The sequence below is a fragment of the Dasypus novemcinctus genome, chromosome X (genome assembly GCF_030445035.2).
Source record: "Dasypus novemcinctus isolate mDasNov1 chromosome X, mDasNov1.1.hap2, whole genome shotgun sequence".
In the NCBI taxonomy this organism is placed as follows: Eukaryota; Metazoa; Chordata; class Mammalia; order Cingulata; family Dasypodidae; genus Dasypus; species Dasypus novemcinctus.
In genome coordinates, this window is record NC_080704.1 from 99,987,752 (window position 1) to 100,014,704 (window position 26,953).

Genomic DNA, 26,953 nt, shown 5'->3' on the forward strand with positions numbered 1-26,953 from the left:
TGACCAAAAGGGATAAAGCACATTTTTTAGTAGAGGAGCTAGAATTTAAGCCAGTCTCTCCGCCCCTAAAGGCCATCCTCTTCTCACTAGGATTTGCTGTTTTACTTTTAACATTTGGATTATAAACAAAATAAGCAAGCCTCTTTCCCATTACTTTTACTCTGGGCATAAAATGGTAGGTCAGGATTTTTTAAAAAATGATTATCTTCATGAAACCAAAAAAAATGAAGCCTTAGAATCATAGTTATCTAGGAAAGATAAAAATTGACAGCATCCATGTCCAGGGCTCTTTAAATTTTAAGTGTTCTATGCCATTTTTAAAAAGATGATTAAAAGAAATAGTTTAAAATTCTGAAGTGGCCAGCATAAAACACAAAAAAGGTTTTAAAAAATCTCTAAAATAAAAACACAGGTTGAGTTAAAGCTAAGAGAGAACCAGGTGCTAAGAGAGTTCAAGCTTAAAATTTGGGGAAAGGATTTCACCTATTTCACTGTTTTCATTAAAAATAATATCTTGGTAACTCACATTTAGTGCATAAAAATATTTTAATTATAATACCTGTCAGGTTTCTTTATATTGTTGCCAAATCATCTGGCTTAGTGTCATTTGCAAATCCTTCTAATGTCCCTTATGAATGAATAAATAATCAGCAGGGTGATCACAGTATGCCTCTGGCAACAGAGTTACCAATTTGTTCACCGGGACATTTCCAATTTACATTCTTTTAAGGTTATATGTCTTTACTATCATAGAGCTTCCGATACTGTAATGAATTGAAATTCTTGCCAAGTATGTTTACACTGGTAACCACAGTAATCCAAAACTCAAAAGAAAAAACTAATATTATTTCTAGGTCTTTTTTTTTATCTTTTCATGAGTGTCAACTGATAGATATGGATTTTTAAAATCACCTTAGATGTCATTAATATACTACAGTTAAAAATCATGTTCAGTATACTTTTGAGGGTAGACTTTATCAGGATTCTATATTTCTAGTTATAGGCCATGTCCTTGTGATTTCCAAAAAAGAAGATGGGTAGAGGGAAGCAGAATAAACCACTGAAAACAAATGTGGTCATTTGTATCTTAATGACCAAATCTTTATACTCCAAACTTCCAGATGTTTCTATTGTACATCATAATCACAGCTGCCATATATTGAGCATTTATTCTGTAACAGGTATTGTACTGTTTTTTTTTTCATTTCTTTAAAAAATTTTTTAAAGATACTTAGATCATTAAAAAATATCAGAGGTTCCCATATACCCCACTCCCCACACCTCCCACTCCTCCCACATCGACATCTTCTTTTATTAGTGTGGTACATTCATTGCATTTGATGAGTACACTTTGGGGCATTGCTACACAGCATGGGTTATAGTTTATGTTGTAGTTCACACTCTCTCCCACTCCATTCAGTAGGTTATGGCAGGATATGTAATGTCATGCATCTGTCCCTTCAATATCATTGAGGGCAACTCCAAGTCCTGAAAATGTCCCAATATCACGCCTTTTTTTCTCTCTCCCTGCCTTCAGCAACTCCCATTTTATATGAGCATTATTTCCTTTAATCTATTAAACTACCCTGTGATTTTTAAGTAGTAGAGTTTCCATTCAGCAGATTTGGAAACTAAAGCTCAAAGGGATAAACTAATTTGTTCAAGGTCACTCAGCTTTTAGGATAAGTGAGGAAGGTCACATTTGAAACCACGTTGGTCTGACTCCAAGATCCATACTAGTAAATGCTCCACTACTCTGTCTCTCAAATACAACTTTAGCTTTCATTGAGATTAATCTGTGCTTCTAAAATGTTTTTCCAGTCAACATTGAAATAGTATGCCTTTTGAAGGCAGTGAAATTAAGACATGTTTGGTGTTGGTGGTGATAGTGTGTTTATTTTCAAATAACACAACAAAGTTGAAAGATGGTGGCTTCCATTAGACCCAGTATGAATGAGGCTGACATCCAAGCCCCTTGGAATTTTCTGAACTAGTTTGATCCATTTCTTAAAGCTTAATTGGAGTAAATGAGAGGTCTTAGCATTTACATGAGCATCTTTTGCATATGACATTTTTAGTCCATAGTTATCATTTGCTAATTAGGCATAGCAAGGGAAATAAGGCCTCTAATTTATTCATATTTTTCAGCAAGAAAATAGATTTCAGTGAGTGATTTAAAATTAGGTTGGTGAATATATTTTGCAGAAAATCCTAGAGACATTTTCCATTATATTTTGCTCCTTTGTACTTTTTACTGACTTTTGAAAAATAGATATGTCAGTAAAACTGACTTTTTGTCTGTAAATCTATTTCTTGTCTGAGGTTATTCCAAAACACTGTCTCAATTAGCATCCTTTTAACAGAACACTATCCTGTACAATGACAGAATCTAATCAGTTGACAATCCCCAAATTAAGAAATGATTGATTCTTACTATTAGAATGATGTTTAAGTACTCATGAGTAAATTTACTGAGGCTTGGCAAATATAAGGTATTGTTAATCACAGTCAATTATTTCAGGGATTTTTTTTCACCCTGACCTCATATATGCTCCTGTTGATTTTGTTCTTTTAATTATTTGGCTTTTGTTTTGTAGAAATTAGGACGTCAAGAATATATCCCATCCCTCAAAATAGTTCTCTCCCCATCTGCTATTATACTTTTAGGAGACTTAGTCTTGAAATTTCTTGCTTTCCACCCTAATAAAACTAAACATTGTTGATATGAAACTGTCTTAGTTTGCCAGTTCTGCTATAATAAACACCAAACAATGGTTTGGATTGAACGAGAGGGCTAGAAGTCCAAAATCAAGGTCTCAACAGGCCACACTTTTTCCTGTAGTCTGTAGTGTTCTGTTGCTCTCTTGCTGCAATCCTTTTGGTTCCTTGAGTTACATCTCTGCCTCCATCACATAGCAATCTGTCTCATTCTCTGGACATGTTCTGATTTCTTCTACTGATTTCCAGCTTCACATCCACAGGAACTTGGATTAAGAATTGAACATGTCTTTTGTGGGGAACATGATTCAATCCCCAATAGAAAACATAGTTACACTTTCATCCCCCCCCAACCCCCTCCAAGGAGAGATAATTAATGAGGTACATGTTTCCCTTCCATAATTTCCTGCAGTAAAAACACCAGGACGAATATTGTCTTCTTTTCGGCATGATGCCTTTTAATGAAGGCAGAAGTTGTGGAATCAGGTCCAGAATCTTACTCCACAGTCAGTGTTCTTTGAAAAATATATGCCTTTGTAGATAGATACTTTCAATTTTTTTCATTAATGCCAAAACACAGAAATTATTTTCCTCTTCTATTTTGGTCTCTTTAGGATTACATTTGCCATTTCAAATTATGTGATTGTTTTGTAGTGAAATCTATTCCTGAAATATTTAAGATGTAAACTGATGGACTTCTTACTTGGTCTCTCTCATCCTTCAGTAGATCTATGTTCATGTTGTGTCAGTACTACAGTTTGCAAGCCTTTTATCTGATACAGAAATTTAATCTATTCACATATGTTAAATGTGGCCAGTAGTGATTCTTTGATATTAATTATTGCCTTATTTTCTTCTAGCACAAATTATATGTTTTAACTTATATAAAAAACGTTTTCTTAGTTTTACTATATTGTCAAGAACAATGAAGGAAGAAATATGTGGATAATGCTACAATCATAGCATGATTCAAGTCCGTGGACTTCATGATACCTATCAATAAGCCATATCAAATTTCTGATCTCAAATTTTATGGCTTACATTTTGGCTTTAAAAATCATTTCTACTATTTTCATTAAATGATCTTAGTCTAGCAAAGGATACATATAAAAAAAACACACAGCCTTGGGTATAGAGTTGCCAGATTTATCAAAATAAAAATACAGGATACCCAGTTATATTTGAGTTTCAGATAATCACTTAATAATTTTTAGTATAGGTATGCCCCAAATATTATATGGAACATACTTACACTAAAAAAAAAAGTACATTATCTGAATTTCAGACTTAACTGAGCAGCATGTATTTTACCTGGCAGTGTTACTTAGGAGGCATTATGGTAGTCTAAGTGAACATAGATGTGGACACCAAACAACTCTAGGTGATTCTGGTGTTTAAGCAGCTGTGTAGCCCTGGGCAGGTCATTTAACCTAAGTTTCATATTTCTGTAAAATGAGGAAAATAATACTACATTGCAAGGGTTTTGTAAAGATTATAAATTATATGTTTAAAATTCAGACACATAATAGATTTCCAGTAAAGAGTATCTGTTCTCATTATCAGAACAAGGAAGAAATACTAATGCCAAGTTAACACTTTTTCCATATTAATAAACTTGTAGTGAGGATTCCTAATGACAGCACTCAGCATTTAAACAAACTATTAAATTGATAATAGAAGAGTCCACCCAGATTTTGGTGAGTATTTACCAGGTCAGAGATTTGAGCATTACTAAACTATACACAAACATTAATCTTTGTTCTCTCCTCTGTGACTTGCCTCCTCCCTCATGACACTTACTCTCTTCGTTTGCCAAGTCTGCTGTAACAAATTACCACAGACTGGTTTGCTTAAACAACAGAAATTTATTGTCTCACAGTTCTGGAGGCTAGAAGTTCAAAATCAAGGTGTCAGCAGGGCCATGCTTCCACTGAAGTCTATAGGGTTCTGGTAGTAGCTGTCCTTTAATCCATAATATAACTCTGTCTCTGCTTCTTTTACCTAGCTGTCTCCCTCTCTGTCTCTGCATCAGATTCCTGCCTTTCTATAAAAATTTCCTCTTCTTATAAGGACACTATTCATGTTGGATATCGGCCCACCCTCATCCAGTTTTGCTTCATCTTAACCAATAACATCTTCACAGACCCAGGTTATAAGTAAGTTGACATTCAAAGGACCAGGGCTAAGACTTGAACATGTCTGTTTGTGAGACACAGTTTAATATATAACGTTAACCCAAACTCATACAGCTTGTTAATAACAGGTCCTGAATATATGTTGCCTTTCCACATTGTCTTTTTCTCACCATAATTACAATTATGTTTCAATCTTTTTTTCTCAAACACCTGTTTTTTATTTTAATATTTGTTTTTATTGAGATGTAATTTACCTACCATAAAATTCACCATTTTCAAATGTACAGTTTAGTTCAGTGGCTTTTAGTATATTCACCAGCACTAAGTTGTGCAATCATTACTACTAACTCCAACCTTCATCAACCCAGAAAAAAGGCCCTTGTACATTAATAGTCACTCTCCATTCCCCCATCCTGCCAACCTCTGGCTATTACTAATCTACTTTTTGTCTGTCTTTTGGGAGTATTCTAGGAGTAGAATTGCTGGGTCATATGGTAACTCTGTGTTAGCACTTTGAGGTATTGTCAAACTGTTTCGAAAAGCAGTTCACCGTTTTACATTCCACCAGCAATGTACAAGGGTTCCAATTTCTCCAAATCCTTGCCAGTACTCGTTACTGTCTGGCTTTTGGTCATAGCTATCTAGTGGATGTTAAGTGGAATCTCATTGTGATTTTGATTTGCAGTTCCCTAATGATGAATAATATTGACCCTTTGTTCAAGTGTGTATCAGCCATTTGTGTATCTTCTTTGGAGAAATATCTATTCATATCTTCTGCCCATTTTGTGTATCATTTTTCTTTTTTTGTTGTTGGGTTATAAGAGTTTTTTTAATATGTTCTTATGAGATATTTGATTTGCAAATATTTTCTCCCATTCTGTGATTTGTCTTATCCTTTAACACACAAAAGTTTTACATTTTGGTGGTTCAATTATCTATTTTTTCTTTGGTTGCTTGTAATTTTGGTGTAATATCTACATTGTCATATTTTCCTTGAAGAATAAATCAAACACCAAACCAGGAATGAGAACACAACTTCTCTTCTTATACTTGCAATTACATAGATATGTCACATTGGGCAATTACTTAAGCTCATTTGAAACTCAGAAGGTAGAGACATTTAGATTTTGTAGGATGAAATCAATTCTTGAAGTCAGGAGGTTTTTTTCAAGTTTTTAAAGGGCTTTTCCAAACTCCTGTGTCTTATTAAATGAAGGGGGAAAATTCAGTATAGATACTGAAGCCTTATAATTGTATTTTTATGACTGAGTCCTTTTCTTCAGAGTTTCTGGAACAAAATATTTTTTGTGAGACAGTCTGTACATGCCATAAAGTATTTGTGATATAATCAAACATAATGAGAAGAAACAAACAAACCAGAACAACTTGGTAGAAGGAACTTGCGGTTGATGTTTCTGTTTTTGTCACTGTCTGAACTCAGAGTAAGTTAATACTATTATTCTACCTGATCAGCTTACTTCAGCATTCTCCACCATCTACTGGAATGCACTAATTCACTTGAGTTCCAGAAATAATCTATCCCAAATAAAACAGACTGTAGCTTGAAATATATTCCAGCATTTCTAAAGATCTTTGTATGTAAAAAGTTATTAAATTGCAGGTATTCCTTCTCTGCAGAAATATTACCTATTGTTTCATGCCCTGTATCATTAGATGTAGTTATTACCACTAACATCATCACCACCGACCTATTATTATCATAGACTATGGCTATAATTTCTTTGTGATAATACATCTGGTTCTGTCCTAAGTACTTTACCTGTGTATTTCATTTTTCCTCATGACAATTCTATGAGGTAGCTGTTGTGTTTTTAATCCCCATTTTACAGATGGGGAAAAACAAAATAAAGTGTTAAAATATTTGGTGAGTCATATTTCTCTATTAAATGTTTCATTGTGTATCAAATAGTTCAACAACAAAGAAAGTATGCCTAGTGTTAAATCTTAAATATTGATGTCCCTCATTTTCTGGCACACCAGGTAATGACAATTGAATTCCGAGTTCTCTCTCTTTCTCTCTTTCTCTCTCCTCTCCCCCCCACAAGAAAAGATGGCCTAAGATCATTTATTTGTTCCTCTCAAAATTTTATATGTTTACCTTTAGGCTGCTATAATACCTTCCCATCTCTGCATATTTATATATTTTGAAAATTGTGCAACTCCTCTAATATATAAGTAATGGAAGGATTTTTGTTTAACTTTGTTTATATGTGCAGGAAGCAGTGAAAGAAAACAATAAGAGAAGGGAAATGGAAGAGAAGACTAAGAGAGCCAAACTTGCAAAAGAGAAAGCTGAACAAGAAAAATTGGAACGGCAGAAGAAAAAGAAACAACTCATTGATATGAACAAAGGTATAAAACTATTTTCAATGATTTAAAAGATGTATAAAATGCATAAAGTGAATAATTGCTGTGTTCCTGGTAGAAAATTCACAATATAGTTACTTGTATCTAATTTCTTTTCTGATACTATCTATATTTCTTGTCATCCTACACTGAGCTTTTTTCTAACGATTACAATGTAATGTGTTGTTGAAATCGCCTTTTTCTCTTCACTTATTTTACCAAATTGCATATTATTATGGTTTAGATGAGAAAGTGGTGAGGAAAGGAGAGGATGATGTGAAAAGAAAAACAGACTCTTAATTTCATTTTTTTGCACATGTCTTGGCAATGCAGCAACATTCAGCAGTCTTCTTTGGTGCCTTGAAAATTTCAAGTCATAATCGATATTGACATCACTATTACAAGTCAAAAAAAAATAGAAGCATCTTCTTCAGCCATGCACCTAAGTGAAAAATGCTGGTATCTCTACATAGTACAAAGTAAATTGTTTTCTTGGTTAGTAAAGGTGACTGAATATTAAAGGTGTTTTGTTTTGTTTTGTTTTATTTGTTTGGCTTTTTAAAAAGAATAATAGAGGAAAAAAAGAAAGTGATTGGTACTAGGTATCGTTGTTCTGAAATTTTTAGAATGAGAGTGTCTATCCCAAGGGCTAGATAATTTTAAAATAAAACAGAACAACCACCAAAAAAAAACACACACCTGAGTAAGACTCAAGATGATATGTTTAATTGGACCATTAGTTACTATTTTATTATTACTAAAAATAACAGTAGTAAAAATTACAAGCAGTTGTATAATGTCAGCCATGTATAAAGCACTCTTAATATTTTTCTGTGTTTTAAATCAATAATCCTTATAGCATTTCTATGAGATAGGGTCTATTATTATCCCATTTTTCAGATGAGGAAACTGAGTATAATAGAAATTAATTGGTAACTTGCCCAAGGTCACACAAATAGGAAATATTACCACTGAGATTTGAATTCAGGTAGTCTGGCTATAGAATCTTTGGACACATATATGCCTTTGTCAAAGGATGATGATGGATGATGGTAATGATGGTGGTATTAGTGGTGGTATTATTAATAATAACAATATCAACAACTAACTTTCATATAGCACTTAGTATGTACTAGGAGCTTTGTACCTATGAACCCATTTAGTCTTTACAACAATCCTATTAGAAAAGTGCTATTATCTCATTTTTAAAATATATATAAATATATCCCCCAAGTTGGCTCCCTTTTCTGTTTGCTTGTTGTTTTTGCTCATTGTTTACTCAATGCCTGCCTTTTCTTTGAAAGGCACTGGGAACTGAACCCTGGACCTCCCATGTTGGAGGCAGGTGCTTAACTCCTTGAGCTACATCTGCTCCCTCAAAAATATTTTTATTTTAAAAATTTTGAACTTACAAAGCAATCATGCACATGTGTAGAATTTCCATACAACATCCTTTCACCAACATACCACAGGATTTGTTACAGGTTATGAGATAATATCATCAAACTATTACCATGAACTATGGTATATAACATACATTTGGCATATTTTTTCTATACCCCCCTATTATTAACACAATACATCTTTGGCATTGATGCAAGAATATTACAGTATTGCTGTTAACTATAATCCATAGATTATATTAATTGTATTTTTCCCATGCTTCTCCACATTTGCACTACCCTGCAATAGTGATGTACATCCATTCTACTTCACAGAAAGACATTCTTGCATTTGTGCTATTAACCACAATCCTCATCAACCTCTGGATTCACTGTGTTATTCAGTCCCTAGATTATTCTCTAGCTTCCTTTCAATTGACATTTACATCCCTAGACTGCTTTTCAGTCACAATCCCATTTATAAACCAGTTGCTACTTACTATAATGTATTACCATCAACTCTATCCATTATCACACTTTTACAGTCAAGTTAATTTAAACTTCTACATATATTAAGCATCAGTACTCCTTCACAGCCCTCCTCTTATCTCCTAATAACCTTTACTCTAGGATTTAACTTGATGCGTTTATTCTTTGTATTTAGTTACCAAGACCAGACAATATTTGTCCTTTTGTACCTGGCATATTTCACTTAGCATAATGTCTTCAAGATTCATCCATATCATCATATCTGTCCGAGTTTCATCTCTTTTTACTGCAGCATAGTATTCCATCTGTGTATATACCACATATTTTTTATCCATTCATTGGTTGATGGCCGCCTGGATCATTTCCATCTTTGGCAATTGTGAATGGCGCCACTACGAACACTGTTGTGCAAATGTCTCCTCACATCACAGTTTTCACTTCTTCTGGATATATTCCTATTAGAGGAATTGCTGGATCATATGACAGTTCTATATTTAGCTTCCTGAGTACCCACCAAACTGTCTTCCACAGGGACTGCACCATTTTACAGTCCCACCAACAATGACGAAATATTCCTATTTATCCAGTTCTTTTTTTTAATAACGGCCATTCTATGCAGTGTGAGATATTATCTCACGGTTGTTTTGATTTGCATTTCCCTACCAGTTAGTGATATTGAACATTTTTTCATATGCTTTTTGGACATTTGTATTTCCTCTTTGGAGAAATATGTATTTAAGTCTTTTCCCGATTTTTAAATTGGATTGCTTGCTCTTTTATTGTTGAGTTGTATGATGTCTTTATACAGAATGGAAATCAAACCCTTTTTGGATATGTGGTTTTCAAAAATTTTCTCCCTTTGGTTGGGCTGCCTTTTCACCTTAATGAAGTCTTTTGAATCACAAAAGTGTTTAAGTTTGAGGAGGTCTGATTTATCCATGTTTTCTTTCATTGCTTGTGCTTTCATGAGAGAGTTTAAGAATCCACCACCTACCACCAGGTCTTAAAGATGTTTTCTTAAATTTTCTTCTAGGAGCTTTATGGTTATAGGGTTTATATTTAGGTATTTGATCCATTTTGACTTAATTTTTGTATAAGGGGCGATATAGGGGTCCTCTTTCTTTCTTTTGGCTATGGATATCTGGTTTTCCTGGCACTATTTCTTCAAAAGACGTTCTGCCCCAGCTGGCTGGGTTTAACAGGCTTGAAAAAATCTCTTGACCATAGATGTGAGGGTCTATCTGTAAACCATCAGTTTGATTCCATTGGTCTCTGTGTCTATTTTTATGCCAGGACCATGCTACTTTAACCACTGTAGCTAGGTAAAATGATATAAAGTCCAGAAATGAGAGTTCTCCAACTTCACTTTCCCTTTTTAAGATGTTTCTAGCTATTCAGGGCCCTTTACCCTTCCAAATAAATTTGATAATTGTGTTTTCCATTTGTTTTAAAAATGCTGGTATAATTTTTATCAGAATTTCATTGAATCTGTATATCAATTTGAGTAGAATTGACATCTTAATGATATTTAGTCTTCCAAGCAATGAGCATGGAATGTTCTTCCAATTATTTAGGTCTTTTTAAAATTCCTTTTAGCAATGCGTTGTAGTTTTCTGAACACAATTGCTTTACTTCATTGGTTAAGTTTATTCCTTAATATTCAATTCTTTTAGTTGGTATTGTAAATGGAATTATTTTTCTGACTTCCATCTCAGATAGCATATTACTAGGGTATAGAACACCACTGATTTTTGCATATTGATTTTGTATCCTGACACTCTACTGAAATAGTTTATTAGCTCCAGCAGCTTTGTTGTAGATTTTTCAGAACTTTCTAGGTATAGGATCATGATATCTGTGAGTAGGAAAAGTTTTACTTCTTTCTTTCCAATTTGGATACCTTTTATTTCTTTTTCTTTCCTGATTACTCTAGCTAGAACCTCTAGCAATATATTGAACAACAGTGGTGAAAATAGGCATCCCTGTGTTGTCCCTGAAAGGTTTCAGTCTTTCACCATTGAGAACAATGTTAGCTGTGGCGTTTTATTTTCTCCATTTTTTTAATTATCTTTTTTTAAAAAGATACATAGATCATACAAAATGTTACATTAAAAAATATAAGAGGTTCCCAAATACCCCACTCCCCACACCCCCCACTCCTCCCACGTCAACAACTTCTTTCATTAGTGTGGTACATTCATTGCATTTGATGAGTACATTTTGAAGCATTGCTACACAACATGGATTAGTTTATTTTATAGTTTATACTCTCTCCTGTGGGTTTTAAATATATGGCCTTTAACACATTGAGAAAGTTTACTTCAATTCCTGTCTTTTGTAATATTTTCATCAAGAAAGGATGCTGTATTTTGTCAAATGCCTTTTCTACATCAATTGATAGATTCATGTGATTTTTCTTCTTTAATTTATTAATATGGGGTATTATGCTTATTGATTTTCTTATCTTGAACCACCCTTGCATGCCTTGATCATGATGAGTAATTCTTTTACTGTGTTGTTGGATTTGATTAGCAAGTACTTTTTGAGGATTTTTGCATCTATATTCATTAGGGAAATGGGTCTGTAATTTTCTTTTTTTGTAATATCTCTATCTGGCTTTGGTATTAGAGTGATAATTGGCTTCATAGAATGAGTTTAGTAATATTCCTACTTATTTAATATTTTGGAAGAGCTTGAGTAAGATTGGTATTAAATCTTCTTTGGTTGCTTTGAAGAACTCACCTGTGAAGCCATCTGGTCCTGGGATTTTAATTTTCGGAAATTTTTTCATGACTATTTCAGTCTCTTTACTTGTGATTGGTGTGTTGTGGTCTTTTGTTTCTTCTTGTGTTAGTGAGGGTATTCATATGTTCCTAGAAATATTTCCATTTCTTCTATGTTTTCTAGTTTTTTGGTGTACAGTTGTTCACAGTATCCTCTTATGATCTCTTTTATTTCTGTGGGGTCAATATTAATGTCCCCATTTTCATTTTTTATTTTTTTATCCTCCCCCCCTTGTGGCTTGCTTACTGTCTGCCCTCTGTGTCCATCCACTCTGCGTTCTTCTGTGTATCTGTATTATTTTTATTTATTCCCCCTCCTTGTGGCTTGCTTGTTTTTTGCTCCCTGTGTCCATTCACTGCATGTTCTTCTGGGTTTTTACTTGTCTTCCTTTTTGTTGTGTCACCTGGCTGAGTCAGCTCTCCATAGTGCTTGTGGGCTGGTCGGCACTCTGTGGTGCTTGTGGGCCGGGCAGCACTCCACAGCACTTGCCGCTCTTCATGTGCAGACGAGTCTGCCTTCACAAGGAGGCCACGGGGTGCAAACTCAGGGCCTTCCATACAGTAGACGGAAGCCCAACTGATTGAACCACAGCCGCTTCCCTCAAAGACCAACTTTTGATTTTGTTAATTCTCTATAGTTTTTCTGTTCTCAATTTAATTATCTTTTTGCTCTGGTCTTTGTATTTCATTCCTTCTGCTTGCTTTGGGATTAGTTTACTCTTCTTTTTCTAGTTCCTCCAGCTGTGTAGTTAGGTCAATATAAGCACTGAGGGCTATAAATTTCCCTCTCAGCACTACCTTCACTTCATCCCATAGGTTCTGATATGTTGTGTTCTCTTTTCAATTTGTTTCGAGATATTTATTGATTTCTCTCATAATTTCTTCTTTGTCCCACTGATTATTTAAAAGTGTTGTCTACCTCCATATATTAGTGAATTTCCCTTTTTTCTGCCTCTTGTTAATTTCTAACTTTATTCCATTATGATCAGAGAAAGTGTTTTGCATACTTTCAATGTTGTTGAATTTATTGAGATCTGCTTTGTGACTCAACATATGGCCTATCCTGAAGAAAGATCCATGAGCACTTGAGAAGAATGCATAACCTGATATTTTGGTGTGCAATGTTCTTTATATGTCTGTTAAGTTTAGTCCATTTATCATATTATTCAGTCTGTTCCTTTATTGATCCTCTGCATATATGTTCTATCCAATTCCAAGAGTGGTGGATTGAGGTCTCAAAATATTATTATAGAGATTCTATTTTCAGTTTTACCAGTATTTGCATCATGTACTTTGGGGCATGCTTGTATATATTGATTGTTATTTCTTCCTCTTTTATTAATATGCAATGTCCTTCCTTGTCTCCAGTAACAGTTTTGCTTTAAAAGTCTATTTCATCTTATACCTACTTTTTTTTTTTGGTTACTGCATGTGTGGAATATGTTTTTCCACCCTTTCACTTTTAATCTATTGGCATCCTTGCATCTAAGGTGAGTTTCTTGTGAACTGCATAGACTTGGCTCATATTTTCTTATCCATTCTGCCAGTCTTTGTCTTTTGATGATGGAGTTAAATCCATTAACATTCAATATTATTACTCTAAAGGCAGTTCTTATTTCACCCATTTTGACCTTTGGCTTTTATCTGTCATACTTTTTTTTTCCACCACTCTTTTTACACATTTATTTACATTTACTGATATAATCTTTATTTCCAGGCAATCTTCCAGGCCCCCCCTTTCTCTCCTATCTTTTCTTTCAGACTGTAGCAATCTCTTTAGTATTTCCTACAGGGCTGTCTCTTGGTTACCAACTTTCAGTTTCTCCTTGCCAGTAAGTATTCTAGAATCACCCTCATTTTTGAAAGATAATCTTGTGAAATATAGATTCTTGGCTGGCAGATTTTTCTCTTGCAGTATCTTAAATATATCAGACCACTGTGTTCTTGCCTTCATTGGTTCTGATGAGAAATTGGCACTTAATCTTATTGGGAATCCATGGTATGTTATGTATCTCTTTTTCTCCTGCCCTCTCAGAATTCTCTCTGTCTTTGGCATTTAACATTCTTATTAGTATGTATCTGGGAGTTGGTCATTTCAGATTTATTTGGATGGGATTACACTGTGTTTCTTGGACACGGATATCTCTGTCCTTCAATAGTGTTGAGAACTTTTCTATCATTATTTCTTCAGATATTCCTTCTGCCCCTTTTCCCTTCTCTTTTCCTTCTGGAACACCCATGACACATATCTTTGCACATCTCTTGCCATCATTTAGCTCCCTGAGACCCTGTTCATTTTTTTTCCATTCTTTTCTCCATCTGTTCTTTTGTTTGTGTGCTTTAGGAGGCCATGTCTTCAAGCCCACCACTCCTTTATTCTGCCTCCTCCAATCTGCTATTATATGCCTTTAGTGTGTTTTTAATTTCATTTATTGCACATTTCATTCCCATAAGATCTGCTATTTTTCTATGTATGCTTTCAAATTCTTTTTTGTCCTTATCCAATGTCTTCTTAATATTCTTAATCTATTTAGCCATTTCATTGAATTTATTAAGGAGATTTGTTTGAACATCTATGATGTGTTGTCTCAATTCCTTTATGTCATCTGTAGGCTTACCTTGTTCCTTTGACTGGGCCATATCTTTCCTTTTCTTGATATGGATTGTAATCTTTTGTTAATGTCTCAGCATCTGATTTATTAGGTGTATTTTTTCTAGATGTGGTTTCTCTCTTTAGTTTAGGGCTTTCTTGCTTTTTCTCCCTTGCTGGTTGTATAATAGGTTGTATAACCAACTACATAGTTGGTTCTGTAAGCTGTGGAGGGTAAAACTGCCCACTTGGCCCAGGAACCAGTGAAGTTTCTCCTACCTTTCTGCTTTGCCAGGGGTAGGGACAGAGCCACGGCCATGGGTAATAATCCAATTTGTACAGACCATGTCCATCTGTAGTTGCCTAGAGAAACTGATCAAGTTTCACACCCCTTCCTCTCCTGCCTGGGGTGGTGATGGAGCTGCAGGCATGAGCAGTAATCTATGCCATGCAGGTCCAAAATGACCACAGTTGCCCAGATAGACTGATATAGCATCAACCTCCTTCCTTCCTTGCCGGCAGTGGAGATAGGTCCTCGGAAGTGCCCAAAAATCTAATCCATGTGGGCTGAATGCACATGCAGTTGCCCTGAAAGGTTGAAGGAGTACTGTCCCTTCTTCTCTTTAGGGAATTAGGATGGAACCATAGATATGCAATAGTTCAATCCGTGTAAGCCAAAATCCCTGCCATTGCCTGGAGAGGCTGAGGAAAACCAGCTCCTTCCTATCTATTTGGGGATGGGGATGGTTCCACAGGGCCCTAGAAGTTCAGTCCCTGTAGGCCAAAAGTGCCTGCTCTTGTCCAGAGTGGCTGAGAAAACACTAGCCCCCTCCTATCCCACTTGGTAGCCAGGATTGAACTAAGGTATCCAACTTTTCAATTTCTGTGATCCAAAAATACCTACCGTTACCCAGAGATGCTAGGGAAATACTACCCCACTCTTGTCCTATTGGGGGTGGGGGTGGAGCCACAGGCACCCAACAGTCGAGTTTGTGCAGGCCAAAAGTGCCTGTAGTTGCCTTAAGAGGCTAAGGAGCCACCAGCCCCCTTCTATCCTATGGAGGGTGCAGTGGTAGAGATGGAAGCCAAGATGCTTGACAAACTGGTTCACATGGGCTGAAAGCGCCTGCAGTTTCCTAGAGAGACTGAATAAACACCAGCCCCCTCCTATCCTATGGGGGTGGAGGGGTGGAAATGGAATTGAAGGCACTCAAAAACCAGTTTGTGTAGGCTGACAGCATCTGAAGTTGTTCAAAGAGGCCAAGAAAACACTGTTCCTCTCCTCTCATACTGGCGTGTGGGTTTGGAGATCCAGGTATCTGACTAATCAGTCTGTGCAGATTGAGAGCATCTGTAGTTGCCCAGAGAGGCTAGTGCAGGTTCTGCAAGGTTCCTCCCTGCTGGTGGTGGAGATGGGGCCTAGGCTAGGGCAGCAGTCTCATCTGGGTGGAAAGAAGACATCACTGTGATTTTTTCAATCAACCCTGCCAAATGGCAACTACAGGCATCTCACCAACTTGGACAGGTTCAAATTTTAGCTGTTTTTAGGATTATACTTTAGCCAGCTAAATTTACTGATCAGTAGCTGAAGTTAGTGGCCAACCATCTCTTTCTCCCCCATTTTTGGCAAATGAAGCTTCCAACTCCAGCCATGGAATAGCTCTCAAAGAAGCTTGCACCACCAGTGGAGGATGGGCACTCGCCTCCGTGTCATGGAGTGCTCTACTCACAAATGCCCATCTGCAGTCTCCTCCTTCCATTCTTTCAAGGATGTTGCAGGATACTCTTCTGGACTCCTGGGGTCCCCAGTTCAGTGCTTTAGATCTTTTGGGTGATTACTAACTGCCTTGTAGGAAGTTAAATCTTGAATCTCCTTACTCAACTACCATCTTGCCCTGCATCTGGTATCTCATTTTAAGTTGAGAAAACTGAGGCATAGAAAATTGACCAGAGTTCAGTAATTATTGCTCATGTATTTTAATTATAATGGTTAATTTAGCTTAGTCATTGTCAAGTATTCTGCACTAATGCTTCTTAATGGCTTATCTTCTGAAATAGTATCTCTACCATTAAGTTTATTCTTCATACCTTTAAAATATATACAGATTTTGAGGAGCTGACTATAATTTGGCCTTTTTCCCCAGTAAACAAATATAACTTAATTCTAAGAGAAAGAAAAATGTATCATTATATAAACAGAGGATGTAAAGTAACATCAATATAATTTAGAAAAGAAACTTCATAATTAGGATCAAGAGAACTGGTCCTGAGTGAAGGGCCCTCAATTAGAAGATAAGCACTAGAGCACAGCATGGCAATGAGTATTTGTAGGAAGGCATCACTTAAAAGACAATGGAGTCAATAGAAAATCACAAACATTAGCACCTTTGAATGCATGGAGGAGTGGTGAGAGAAAGGAATGGAGAAGTAGGAGTGAACTGATTTAGAGCATTCTTTTGTGCTAATCTAAGTGTCTTACCCTGAAAGCTGTGGGAAGCCTATGAATGTTTATAAACTGGAAAGTGATGTGCTCAGACAGGTTTCTTAGAAAGATCATTTGGACATAAGTATAGAGAATGGATTAGAAAGGGAAAGGCCTGAGACAACAGCAGTTATGAGCATATTGTCATAGTCATGATAAGAAATGATGCACATAATGCAGTGGCAGTGAGGTTATGGAAGTGACCAATAAGAATGCTATTGTAAAGTAGAAGTGACAAACCTTGGTGATTGATTAGATGTGGCATTAAGGAAGGTTGTATCCTCCATGGAGAAAGAAAATGCAAATATAGAACTGAATTGCTGGAAAGGGTTACAGTGACTGGTGTCACTATGAAAATGTTTAGTTTTCAGATGCTTTGTTTGACAGTTTGAGATTATTTTTGTGAATCCCAAAAAGTAAAAGATTATGTTCGTAAACTAAATCTGTTCTTCTGGGTGTGATACCCTTTAATTACATTGGATTTAGTTGAGGGCCCCTTGATTAAATTACCTGTGAAGTTTAGGACTTTGATCTGACTTTGTCAATAGGGCATGCCTCAGCTTGAGTCCCCAACCACTTAGTGGGCTGATATAAATGGACATTCACTCAAGAAGATGCAGGAAGAGGAGAGAACTTGTCATTTTGATCCTGCTATGTGACTAAAAGGAAGTAGGCTCAAACAGCTAAAGCACTGGGGAGAGATGAGCCATTTGCCTGATAGCTTACAGCTGACCTTGGGAAGAGAGCCAAGACTGATATGGAGTATACAGAAAGAAATGAGACTTATATCAGGAGAGAAAGGAAGCCCTAGAGATAAACCTTATGCCAGCCTGCAGCTTAGAGAGAGGAAGCCCAGAGGAGAAGGCTGAACCCTCACAGAGTTCAGTGACCATCTTGCTTCAACACGTGGTAACTGACTTTGGTAAGAACGCAACCTTGAGTTGGACTGTTTCAGGCCTTGTAAATAAGTTTTTACCCCGAAGAGATATCCTTTATAAAGGCCAACAGATTTCTGGTACTTTGTATCTGCACCCCTTTAGCAGACTAATATACGTTGTAAAGACTGCAAATGCCTAAGAAGCCACTGTATATGTAGGTATTAAACTCAGGAAAGAGATTTGAACTAAACATACATAATTGGGAATCACTGGTTATTATTTGATGATTAAATCTATGAGTTTGTATAAGATCACTATAGTAAAGTAAAAATTAAAGGTTCTCAAGCTATTTGATCTTAGCAACTCTTTACACTCTTATAGTTTATTAAGGACACCAAAGATCTTTTGGTTATATCAGTTATATCTTTTGGCATTTAACATGTTAGAAATTAAAACAGGTTTTAAATTATATATTTATTAATTAAATTAAAAACAACAATAAACCTATTACATGCCATTTTAGCAGCCTGAAAACTAAAATCATACATTGGGTTGACTTAACAACAGAAATTTATTGGCTCATGATTTCAGAGACTAGAGTGCTTGCTTCCTCCTGGGGTCCATATCTTCTGGTTGACTGGAAATCTTTGGGATTCCTTGCTGTTTTAGTTTGTTAAATGCTGCCAAAGCAATATAGCAAAAATAAGTTGGATTTTACAATGAGATTTATTAGATTAAAAGCTTACAGTTTTGAAGCCATGAAAGTGTCCAAATAAAGGCATCATCCGAGATGCTTTCTCACTGAACTGCAGCTGTGGGTGATCAGGCACATGGCAGGGTACAATGCCGGCATCTGCTGGTCTCAGCCTTTTCCTCCAGGCTCACATTCTTCCCAAGCTGCAGCTGTGGGCAGTCAGGCACATAGCATCTCCTGCTTGTCTCTCCCCTCCTCTGGGTCTCTATCAGGCACATAGCAGCGCCTGCTTGTCTCACTGCTCTCCTCTGGGCCTCACTGCTTTCAGCTTCTGGCTAAAGTGTCTTCCTTGGCTTCTGGGGCCTTGCCTCTTGGCTTCTGGGATTTGTCTCTGTAGCTTTTTTCTGTATCTGTAACTTCTTATTACTCTGTTTATAAAGGAACCCACTAAAAGGATTAAGTTCCACCGCTGGGTCATGCCCTACTGAAGAGATCTAATCAAAAGGGAGGTCTCTTAATTGAATCAAAAGGTACAATCTATAATAGGTTTATACATACAAGAATAGATTGACATTAAGAATAGAGTTTTCTGGGGTCCACAATAGTCTCAAACTGCCAAACTTGGCTTTTCTGTCACATGGCAGTGCACATGGTGATATCTTCTTTCTCCTCTGGGTTTGTTTGACTTCTGGCTTTTGGCTATTCTACGTGGCTTCTCCCCTGTGACTTTCACTCCATTTATAAAGGACTCCAGGAATCCAGAATAAAACCAACCTGATTCAGTTAGGCCACACCTTAACTGAAGTAACATCTTGAAGTGATCTTATTTGCAGTGGGTCCACATCCACCGGAATGGGGACCAAGACCAAGAACAAATACAAACTGAGTACAAAATTCAATACCACACATTACCATAAATAATACTTTTTAAAAGGAAAAGCACTTGGAGTATATGCATGTTAGTACCTATAAATATATTTCAAAAATGTATAGTCTTAATTAAGATTAAAAGATGTGGAAAAGAAAGAAGAATAGAGTTGAATGTCAAGATAGAGTTCAGTGTGCATGCATTTCTCAAAGATTGTCTTATAAAAGATGCTGTTGTCAACTAGGTGGAAGTCGAATATAGATAATTCTGAGAGCATGGGAGGAAGCATAGTGACCACATAATTGTGAGAATGAGGTTCAGTCAGAAAGTGGATGTATAGGACTTTAAATATGTCCAACTTGTATACTATGGTCTTCCTTTCCACTGAAAGAGAGATGGTACAGAACATTTTATTGCCATTGAGAGATACACACTATAAGGGGTGTAGAGGTATTTCATGCATAGATGACTAGAGATACGTACCATTGGTACCAGATGATCTTAACTGTGACAAAGGTATGAAAGTAAAGAGTCCCTGGTATAAAGAAAGATACTTTAAAAATTATAAACTACTTTAAAAATACATGCACTCTTTCTGTAAAGTTTCTATTTCATATCAACTTAGCAAAATTGCAAACTCTCTTTTTAAAAACAAAATCTGTCATAAGCCCATATAGCTAATAAGTAACAAAAGTAAGACATATTGGCGGCGGACTTGGCCCAGTGGTTAGGGTGTCCATCTACCACACAGGAGGTATGTGGTTCAAACCCTGGGCCTCCTTGACCTGCGTGGAGCTGGCCCATGCACAGTGCTGATGTGCGCAAGGAGTGCCCTGCCATGCAGGGGTGTCCCCCACATAGGGGAGCCCCATGCGCAAGGAGTGCACCCCGTAAGGAGAGCTGCCCAGCGTGAAAGAAAGTGCAGCCTGCCCAGGAATGGTACTGCACACATGGAGAGCTGACACAACAAGATGACGCAACAAAAAGAATCACAGATTCCCATGCCATTGACAACAACAGAAGCAGACCAAAAAGACGCAGCAAATAGACACAGAGAACAGACAACCGGGGTGGGAGAGGGGAAGGGGAGAGAAATAAATAAATAAAATAAGTATAGTCATAAGACATATCAGTCAAGCTAGACCCTGAAGAACAGGTAAAATTTGAATAAGCAGAGGGGAAATTATTCAAGTCCAATAGAATAATATCAGCCTTAATACACCTGAACATGTAAGGCAGCAGGACTTATATATGATATGTTTAATGTTCCCCAGGAAAATATATCAAAATTATTAAGAGTGTGTGTCCTTTGTTCAAGTTCCAGCTTTACAATTTACTAGCAATATAGTCTTGGAAAAGTTATTTTATCTCTCTCTGCCTCAATTTAATTTCTTCATCTCTAAGTTGGAATAATATTAGTACCTGCCTCATGTTATAGTAAGGGCTAAATGAGGTAATCCATGTAGAGCATCAGAGACTGATATTATTTATACTCTAGTCTATATGTCAATTATATATTGTTGTGTTTTGGCCTATTACAAGTCTCTGATAGTTAAATATTCAGTAAAAATTTTCTATTCTTGTCATTGTCATCATTGTTGCAGTCATTGTTAGAGGAGTGTTTGAATGGGAAAAACTGTTGGAAAGGTTAGATGGATCCAGACTATAAAGAGCCTTCAAAGTCAGATGGGAGAGTTATGGTATGATGATGTAGAAGAGCTAAGGTTATTATTAGAACTTGTCCAAGGATTACCAAGGGTAGTAAGCCAGAAACAGAAGAAAGGAGAGGTGACTATGAGGTAGATGAAGATGGAAAAGAGCAGTGAAAAGTGAAGAAAAAAGAGTTAACTCATACTTGATTCTTTCTTCAAAGAAGGAGTTTAAACTAGTGGCAGTTCAAGAAGATGGTAACAGGAAGGAAAAATTTCATAAAAGAAATGGAAGAAAAGGCAGTGAGAGTTGCAAGCAACAGATCCACTGACAAACGAGACAGTTTGACCAATAGATCATTATATATTGATTTTTCGGCATATTTAATTATTCATTCAGCCAACGTTTATTGCACCATTTCCCAAATAATTATAATTAGAGCATACAGAGGCATAGATCATCTATTTAAAAGTAAAAATGAGAAGCTAATTCAATAAATGTAGTATAAAATGTGCACAATAGTATTAAATGAAGCAAAATACATGGTATAATCTATGTTCTTCTTCAACCTTTGGTTATATTGGTTCAAATGATAATTAACGTAAGTGCTACTAAAAAAATTAATTCTGTAGGTAGAGAAAGCAAGCTTACCAAATGTTTGCAGTATTTGCAAATAAACCTATTTGTTTTCATATTTACAGAATTCAGCAAATTAACTGTAAAGATTTAGAGGAAACAATGGCAAAGGGAAACATTTTAAAAACTGGTTTTAAATTGCAATTTACTAGTGTGATTCTTGTACACATGTTAGTTAATCAGGGGCAGTTTTGGAACTCATGATTATATGTAAATTAAAATGATCTATTTCCAGTATGATGATAAAGAATGTGCTACCTTAGTCAGATTTAATGATAAATCAGTCTTCTGAGAGTGGATTAGCAAATTTGGGTAAATAAACCTAAACATTTAAACTCTCTCATATACTAGATAACAATTTTGTTTTTCTCAGTATCCCAAGTTTTAAAATTAATTATATCTTACAAATGAATAAATGCATTTCACATTACATTATTTTATGCAAAAATTCAAAACTATGTTGTTTCCTTGTGTCATAGTCCAGACATTAGAGTAACCAAAATTAGATTAGAAAATCCACAAATAATGGAATTGATCCAAGTAATATGAAAGCACCCACTAATAATACAAATTGCTGAGACAATATAGGTAGCATCATTCCAGATTACTTTACAAATGCTAATGAAAAGTTCATAGATTCTAATGCAAAGCTAAACAAGTCTGTGCACTACGTAGACCTAGAAGAAGATCACTGCCCTAATAAAACCATATTTCTGAAGAGAAAATGAGTATCTGGTAGATATTCTGTTTATTTAAATTGCCTTGCTCCATACATTAGTAATATTTCAAGACATCTCTACTCATTCAAAATCAGAACTTTCTCTCTTTGTTCTCTAGGTTTTTTTTTTTAATGAAAATTTGGATTTGTTTTCCCAAATAAAATTTTTCAGTGCAGTAAAAAGTTCCCCAGGACCATGGAACTTTTAATAAAACAAGGTATTTTGGATAATTTTTGGATTTTGTTATTTTAATGAAATATCTTTAAGTTTGTTTTAAGGCAATACCATGCCATGCTGCTGCCATTCATTCAATTAATGCTATTTGAATTTGTAAGTTTTAAGCACTAGATTGAGGTTCAAAGAGAAGCCATAATTGTAGCAATAATCAAATGAAAAATGACAGCCTCCTGGGTGAGTCTGCTGACCCCCAAAGACGTGTCATCTCAGATAGATATCTCTGTCATTGGTTTCAATTCAGTTGCTTTTGAAATTAGTTCACCACCTCTTTCCTTTGGAGCCCAACAAATCTGAGTTGAAATCCTGGCTCTGCCACCTAAACAATGTGACCTTGGATAATTCACCTAACCTCTGTGATCCTCAGTTCCTCACTTGTAAAACGGGGAAAATAATGGCATCTATAGGCATAGGCTTTTCAGAAGGATTAAATGAGAAATTATGTGAAAATCTCTTAGCATTTGCCTGGCACACAGCACAAATTAAGTGCTAAATGCTGTTATCAAATTAATAGTAATAGTTGTCTCAGTGAACGTATCATGGTAAACTATTAGTAGCAATAATCTTCACAGTAAAACCTTAGTTGACTAGACTGCCTAGGGAAAGAGGTGCTTTGATTAATAGGATTTGCCCTCTACCTTCCCAATCACCTCTTCCCCACCCATATTTTTGGCTTTATATTTTACACAAGTGAAAGCATGCAGCATATAGCGCTTTTATATGATGTTTAATATATCGTTAGCATGCAATTTATATTTACTAGTAAATCCTTAGGATTTTATTATCTCTGGGTCATTATTCAGAGCATCAGTGATCATTGTATGCTTGTAGCAGAGAGTGGACTTAATCTGTACTAAATCCAAAATAATATATTCTAGATTAATTGAAGGTTCTAGTTATTTTACTCATAGTTTCTTTGGGCCACTTATAATTAGTAATTTTTTCCTGATCTTATACTAAAATAATTATATTTCTGGCATCAGTTCACTTGAAATGTGTGCTAAACTTTCATTCTACCTGCCTTAGCAGTAAAACAAATTTCTACATCTACTGAATATATGCTTTAAAATAAGAGACAGAAATAAGTAGGAGAAACAAGATAGACAATATATTTTAGATCTTGTTAAGAGTTCTTATATTCTAAGTGCAGAAACTCAGATTTGCAAAAACTGTAAGCTGTCTTCAGTGTGTTGAGCATTTAAGAAGATTTCATCAACTCTTTTATAGAAGAAGAGTAACATTGGCAGTTACAGATTTGGCTTTTCTCTACAGTACATGCTTGTTGCCATGTACACTTTATGCAACTTTACTAGGCAGAAAGTCCTAAGAATATTGGAGCAGGTGGGTGAAAACAATAAAGTTGACTACATGAGAAATGACCAAAACACATTGTAGGTGCCCTAATTATTTCTTAGAAACCTGCTTTGTTTCCATATTTTAATATCCTAATTCTTATTACAGAGAAGTGGCAAATGAATAACAGCTGTTTTATACCAACATTGCAATTAATTTGTTTCTCTTCTCAGTCAAATGCATTTAGATTCATGTCAGTAATTACACCTAGCAGATTCACAGTAACAACAAACTGCACTGAACCCAACTGAGTCTCTATTGACTTTTTAAAAAATTATATTTATTTTACCCATATTGAATCTTTGAGCCCCTGAGCCACTCTAGAATCAGGACAAAATCTATTGTTACGCTAAATTTTCAAAAGGATTATTTTGGATGAAACCTTTCAGTGATTTATAGTTTCATTCACAGCTATTCATTGAGTCCACAATGTGCTGAGCAAGAGTGACACACTAATCATAGTATTATTGTCTGATAACTCAGCAACATTAAACTACTTATGGGGTTATTGACTCTTAGCCTTTCTCCCTTTTCATGTGTTTCTCTATATGAAATAATGACTCTTGCTGCATCCATGTGTGTGTATATATGTATGTATCTGTGCATGTATACACTCACACAGGGCCACATGCAGTGTATAGTATGTAGATATTATATATTTTTCACATATTTCACATGAGATGAAAATATGTATTTTTCTTCTTTATGTGTAGTTAGTCCTCAGTCATTGCCTTCCCACATGAACAATTAATTGATAAAGTATATGATATCTTGATTAGTACAAGGGAAAAATGGGAAAATAAGAACACTTCTTGGTTTAAGACAGTAATTATGCTTTTGTTATAATGGTATTTGAAAAATACTATAACCTAAACTTAGAAAGCCCGATTGTCAACTAAATCAACAGTGAGTTTCATATGCTACTTCATAATAGCTTGTAAGATGATGTTATGATTCATTGAGAAATCAGGAAACAATTATCCTTAAGCAGTACAAGGGATAATCATCCACTGAGCTAGGGTAATCACTGTACACACAGGGCAACACCTATTACAGTGATGAAAGGCAAAATGTCAAAAAAATTTTATGATATTTTTAAAATTTTTAATACCCCAATTTATTTTTTTACTCTATTTCAGTTTTTCTAATTTATTATGTATTCTATTCCTAATCTTTAAAACTATCATTACTATTTCATTTTCCTATTAATTGAATTCATCAGTATATTAGACTTTATTTTTTAAGAACTTTGGATCTCAGAGGGGGTCAGCTATGGCTGGGGAGGAGCACTGATGTGTGGGGTGTCATTGATGGGGAATGCTTGGATGGGAGGGAGTTCCCCATGGCATGCATATTGGGTATATAGATATGTTCAGATGTTCATTAGGTAGTGCTACACTGGGCAGAGATTCACATGACATAGTGTGTAGAGTTTCACACTACAACTGAGGGAGTGCTGAGTTCCCATTCTGGGGCACTCTGTCGCCCTCTCAAATGGAGCAGCAACAACCCCCCAAGTGCAAGGGCAAAGACCAGTGAAGAAGTTTGGTTCAGTGATGGGCCCTTGATACTGATGACGATGCCTATGAGCCTATGTAATTGAAATTTCAAGTAGGCCTAGAGCTGCAGGGTGCCTAAGAGTTACCTCCTGAGAGCCTCCATAATTGCAAAATGACCACTCTCTAAGCCAAACCCAGCATTTAAACGCATTACCTTCCTCCCAGTGTGGGACATGGCTCCTGTAGATGAGCCTCCCTGGCATGAGGGATTATTACCCAGCACTAGCTGGTGATGCAACTAGAAAAAGGCCTTGAATAAAAGGGGAAAAAGATAAAGGCAATGAGTTTATATGGCTAAGTGACTTCAAAATGAGTTGGGAGATCATCAGATGGGTCACGCTTATGCACATCTCAGCAGGATCTCAGAGATAGCCAAAGTAGATACAACCCCAGGTATTGGTACTCCTGAGGACTATTGAGACACCCAGGTCCTTCAGTCATGACAGATGGTTCTGGAATTCAGTGCCTTGCCAGTGTGCCTTCTTTGGAATTTGTGCTCTTGATTGTGATGGAGTTGGACTCAGATGTGACCTCTCTACACATGCCTCTTCTTTCACTTTCACTGATCCTATGGTTGGTGCTGTGGTTGGTGTATGCTCAGAGATTGAATCTCTGGACTATCCATGTCCCAGCTGGATCCTGAACCTCAGCAGAGTGGCAACACCTATTCTCGGGTTCATTGGACTTTCCCAGGAGAGCTAACAGGGTAGTGAGGATGGGCAACCACCACACCAGGGAACCAAGAAAGACTACGACTGCAAGCAGGAGAATCCCATTCATTAGCCATGTGGGATCTAAACCCCCTCTTCATTTAAAGCTGGAGTGGACATTGCCATCCCAGGGTCTTCAAGATTGGGAAATAAAATATGGATTAGAGTAGACTTACTAGTATTCTACTATAGAGTTATTGTGACTCTTGCAATGGAAGAAACTGTATCATTGATGTGAGACAGTGGCCACGGGAGTTGCTGAGGGCAGATACAGGGAAGAAGTGGTGTGATATTAGGGCATTTTCAGGACTTGGAGTTGTCCTGAATGATATTGCAGTGACAGATGCAAGACATTATATATCCTGCCATAATCCACTGGCTAGACTAGGAGAGAGTGTAAACTACAATGTAAACTATAATCCACGTGGTATAGCAGTGCTCCAAAATGTATTCATCACATGCAATGAATGTTCCACAATGATGAAAGAGGTTGTTTATGTGGGAGGAGTGGGGGTGAGATGAGGTGGGGATTGGGGGTATATGGGAACCACTTATATTTTTTAATGTAATATTTTTTGTGATCTATGTATCTTTAAAAAAAAAAAGGATAGTAAAAAGAGAGAAATGTCAAAAAAAAAAAGTAAAATCGATGACTGTTTGTGACCACTACACAATAGTTGCAAAGAGGAGCATAACCAAATAAATA

General features: G+C 36.1%; 1 protein-coding gene across 9 annotated transcripts in view; it reads left to right on the forward strand.

Annotated features, from left to right (window-relative positions):
* The window catches only part of DIAPH2 (diaphanous related formin 2), a 1,008,307-nt gene that overhangs the window by 751,483 nt on the left and 229,871 nt on the right, over positions 1 to 26,953 (forward strand). For all 9 annotated transcript variants that reach the window (XM_004477009.4, XM_004477011.4, XM_071212997.1 and 6 more), the window contains one exon: positions 7,091 to 7,226. In XM_004477009.4, the coding sequence (XP_004477066.1) occupies positions 7,091 to 7,226 (136 nt within the window). The remainder of the gene's footprint in view (positions 1 to 7,090; positions 7,227 to 26,953) is intronic.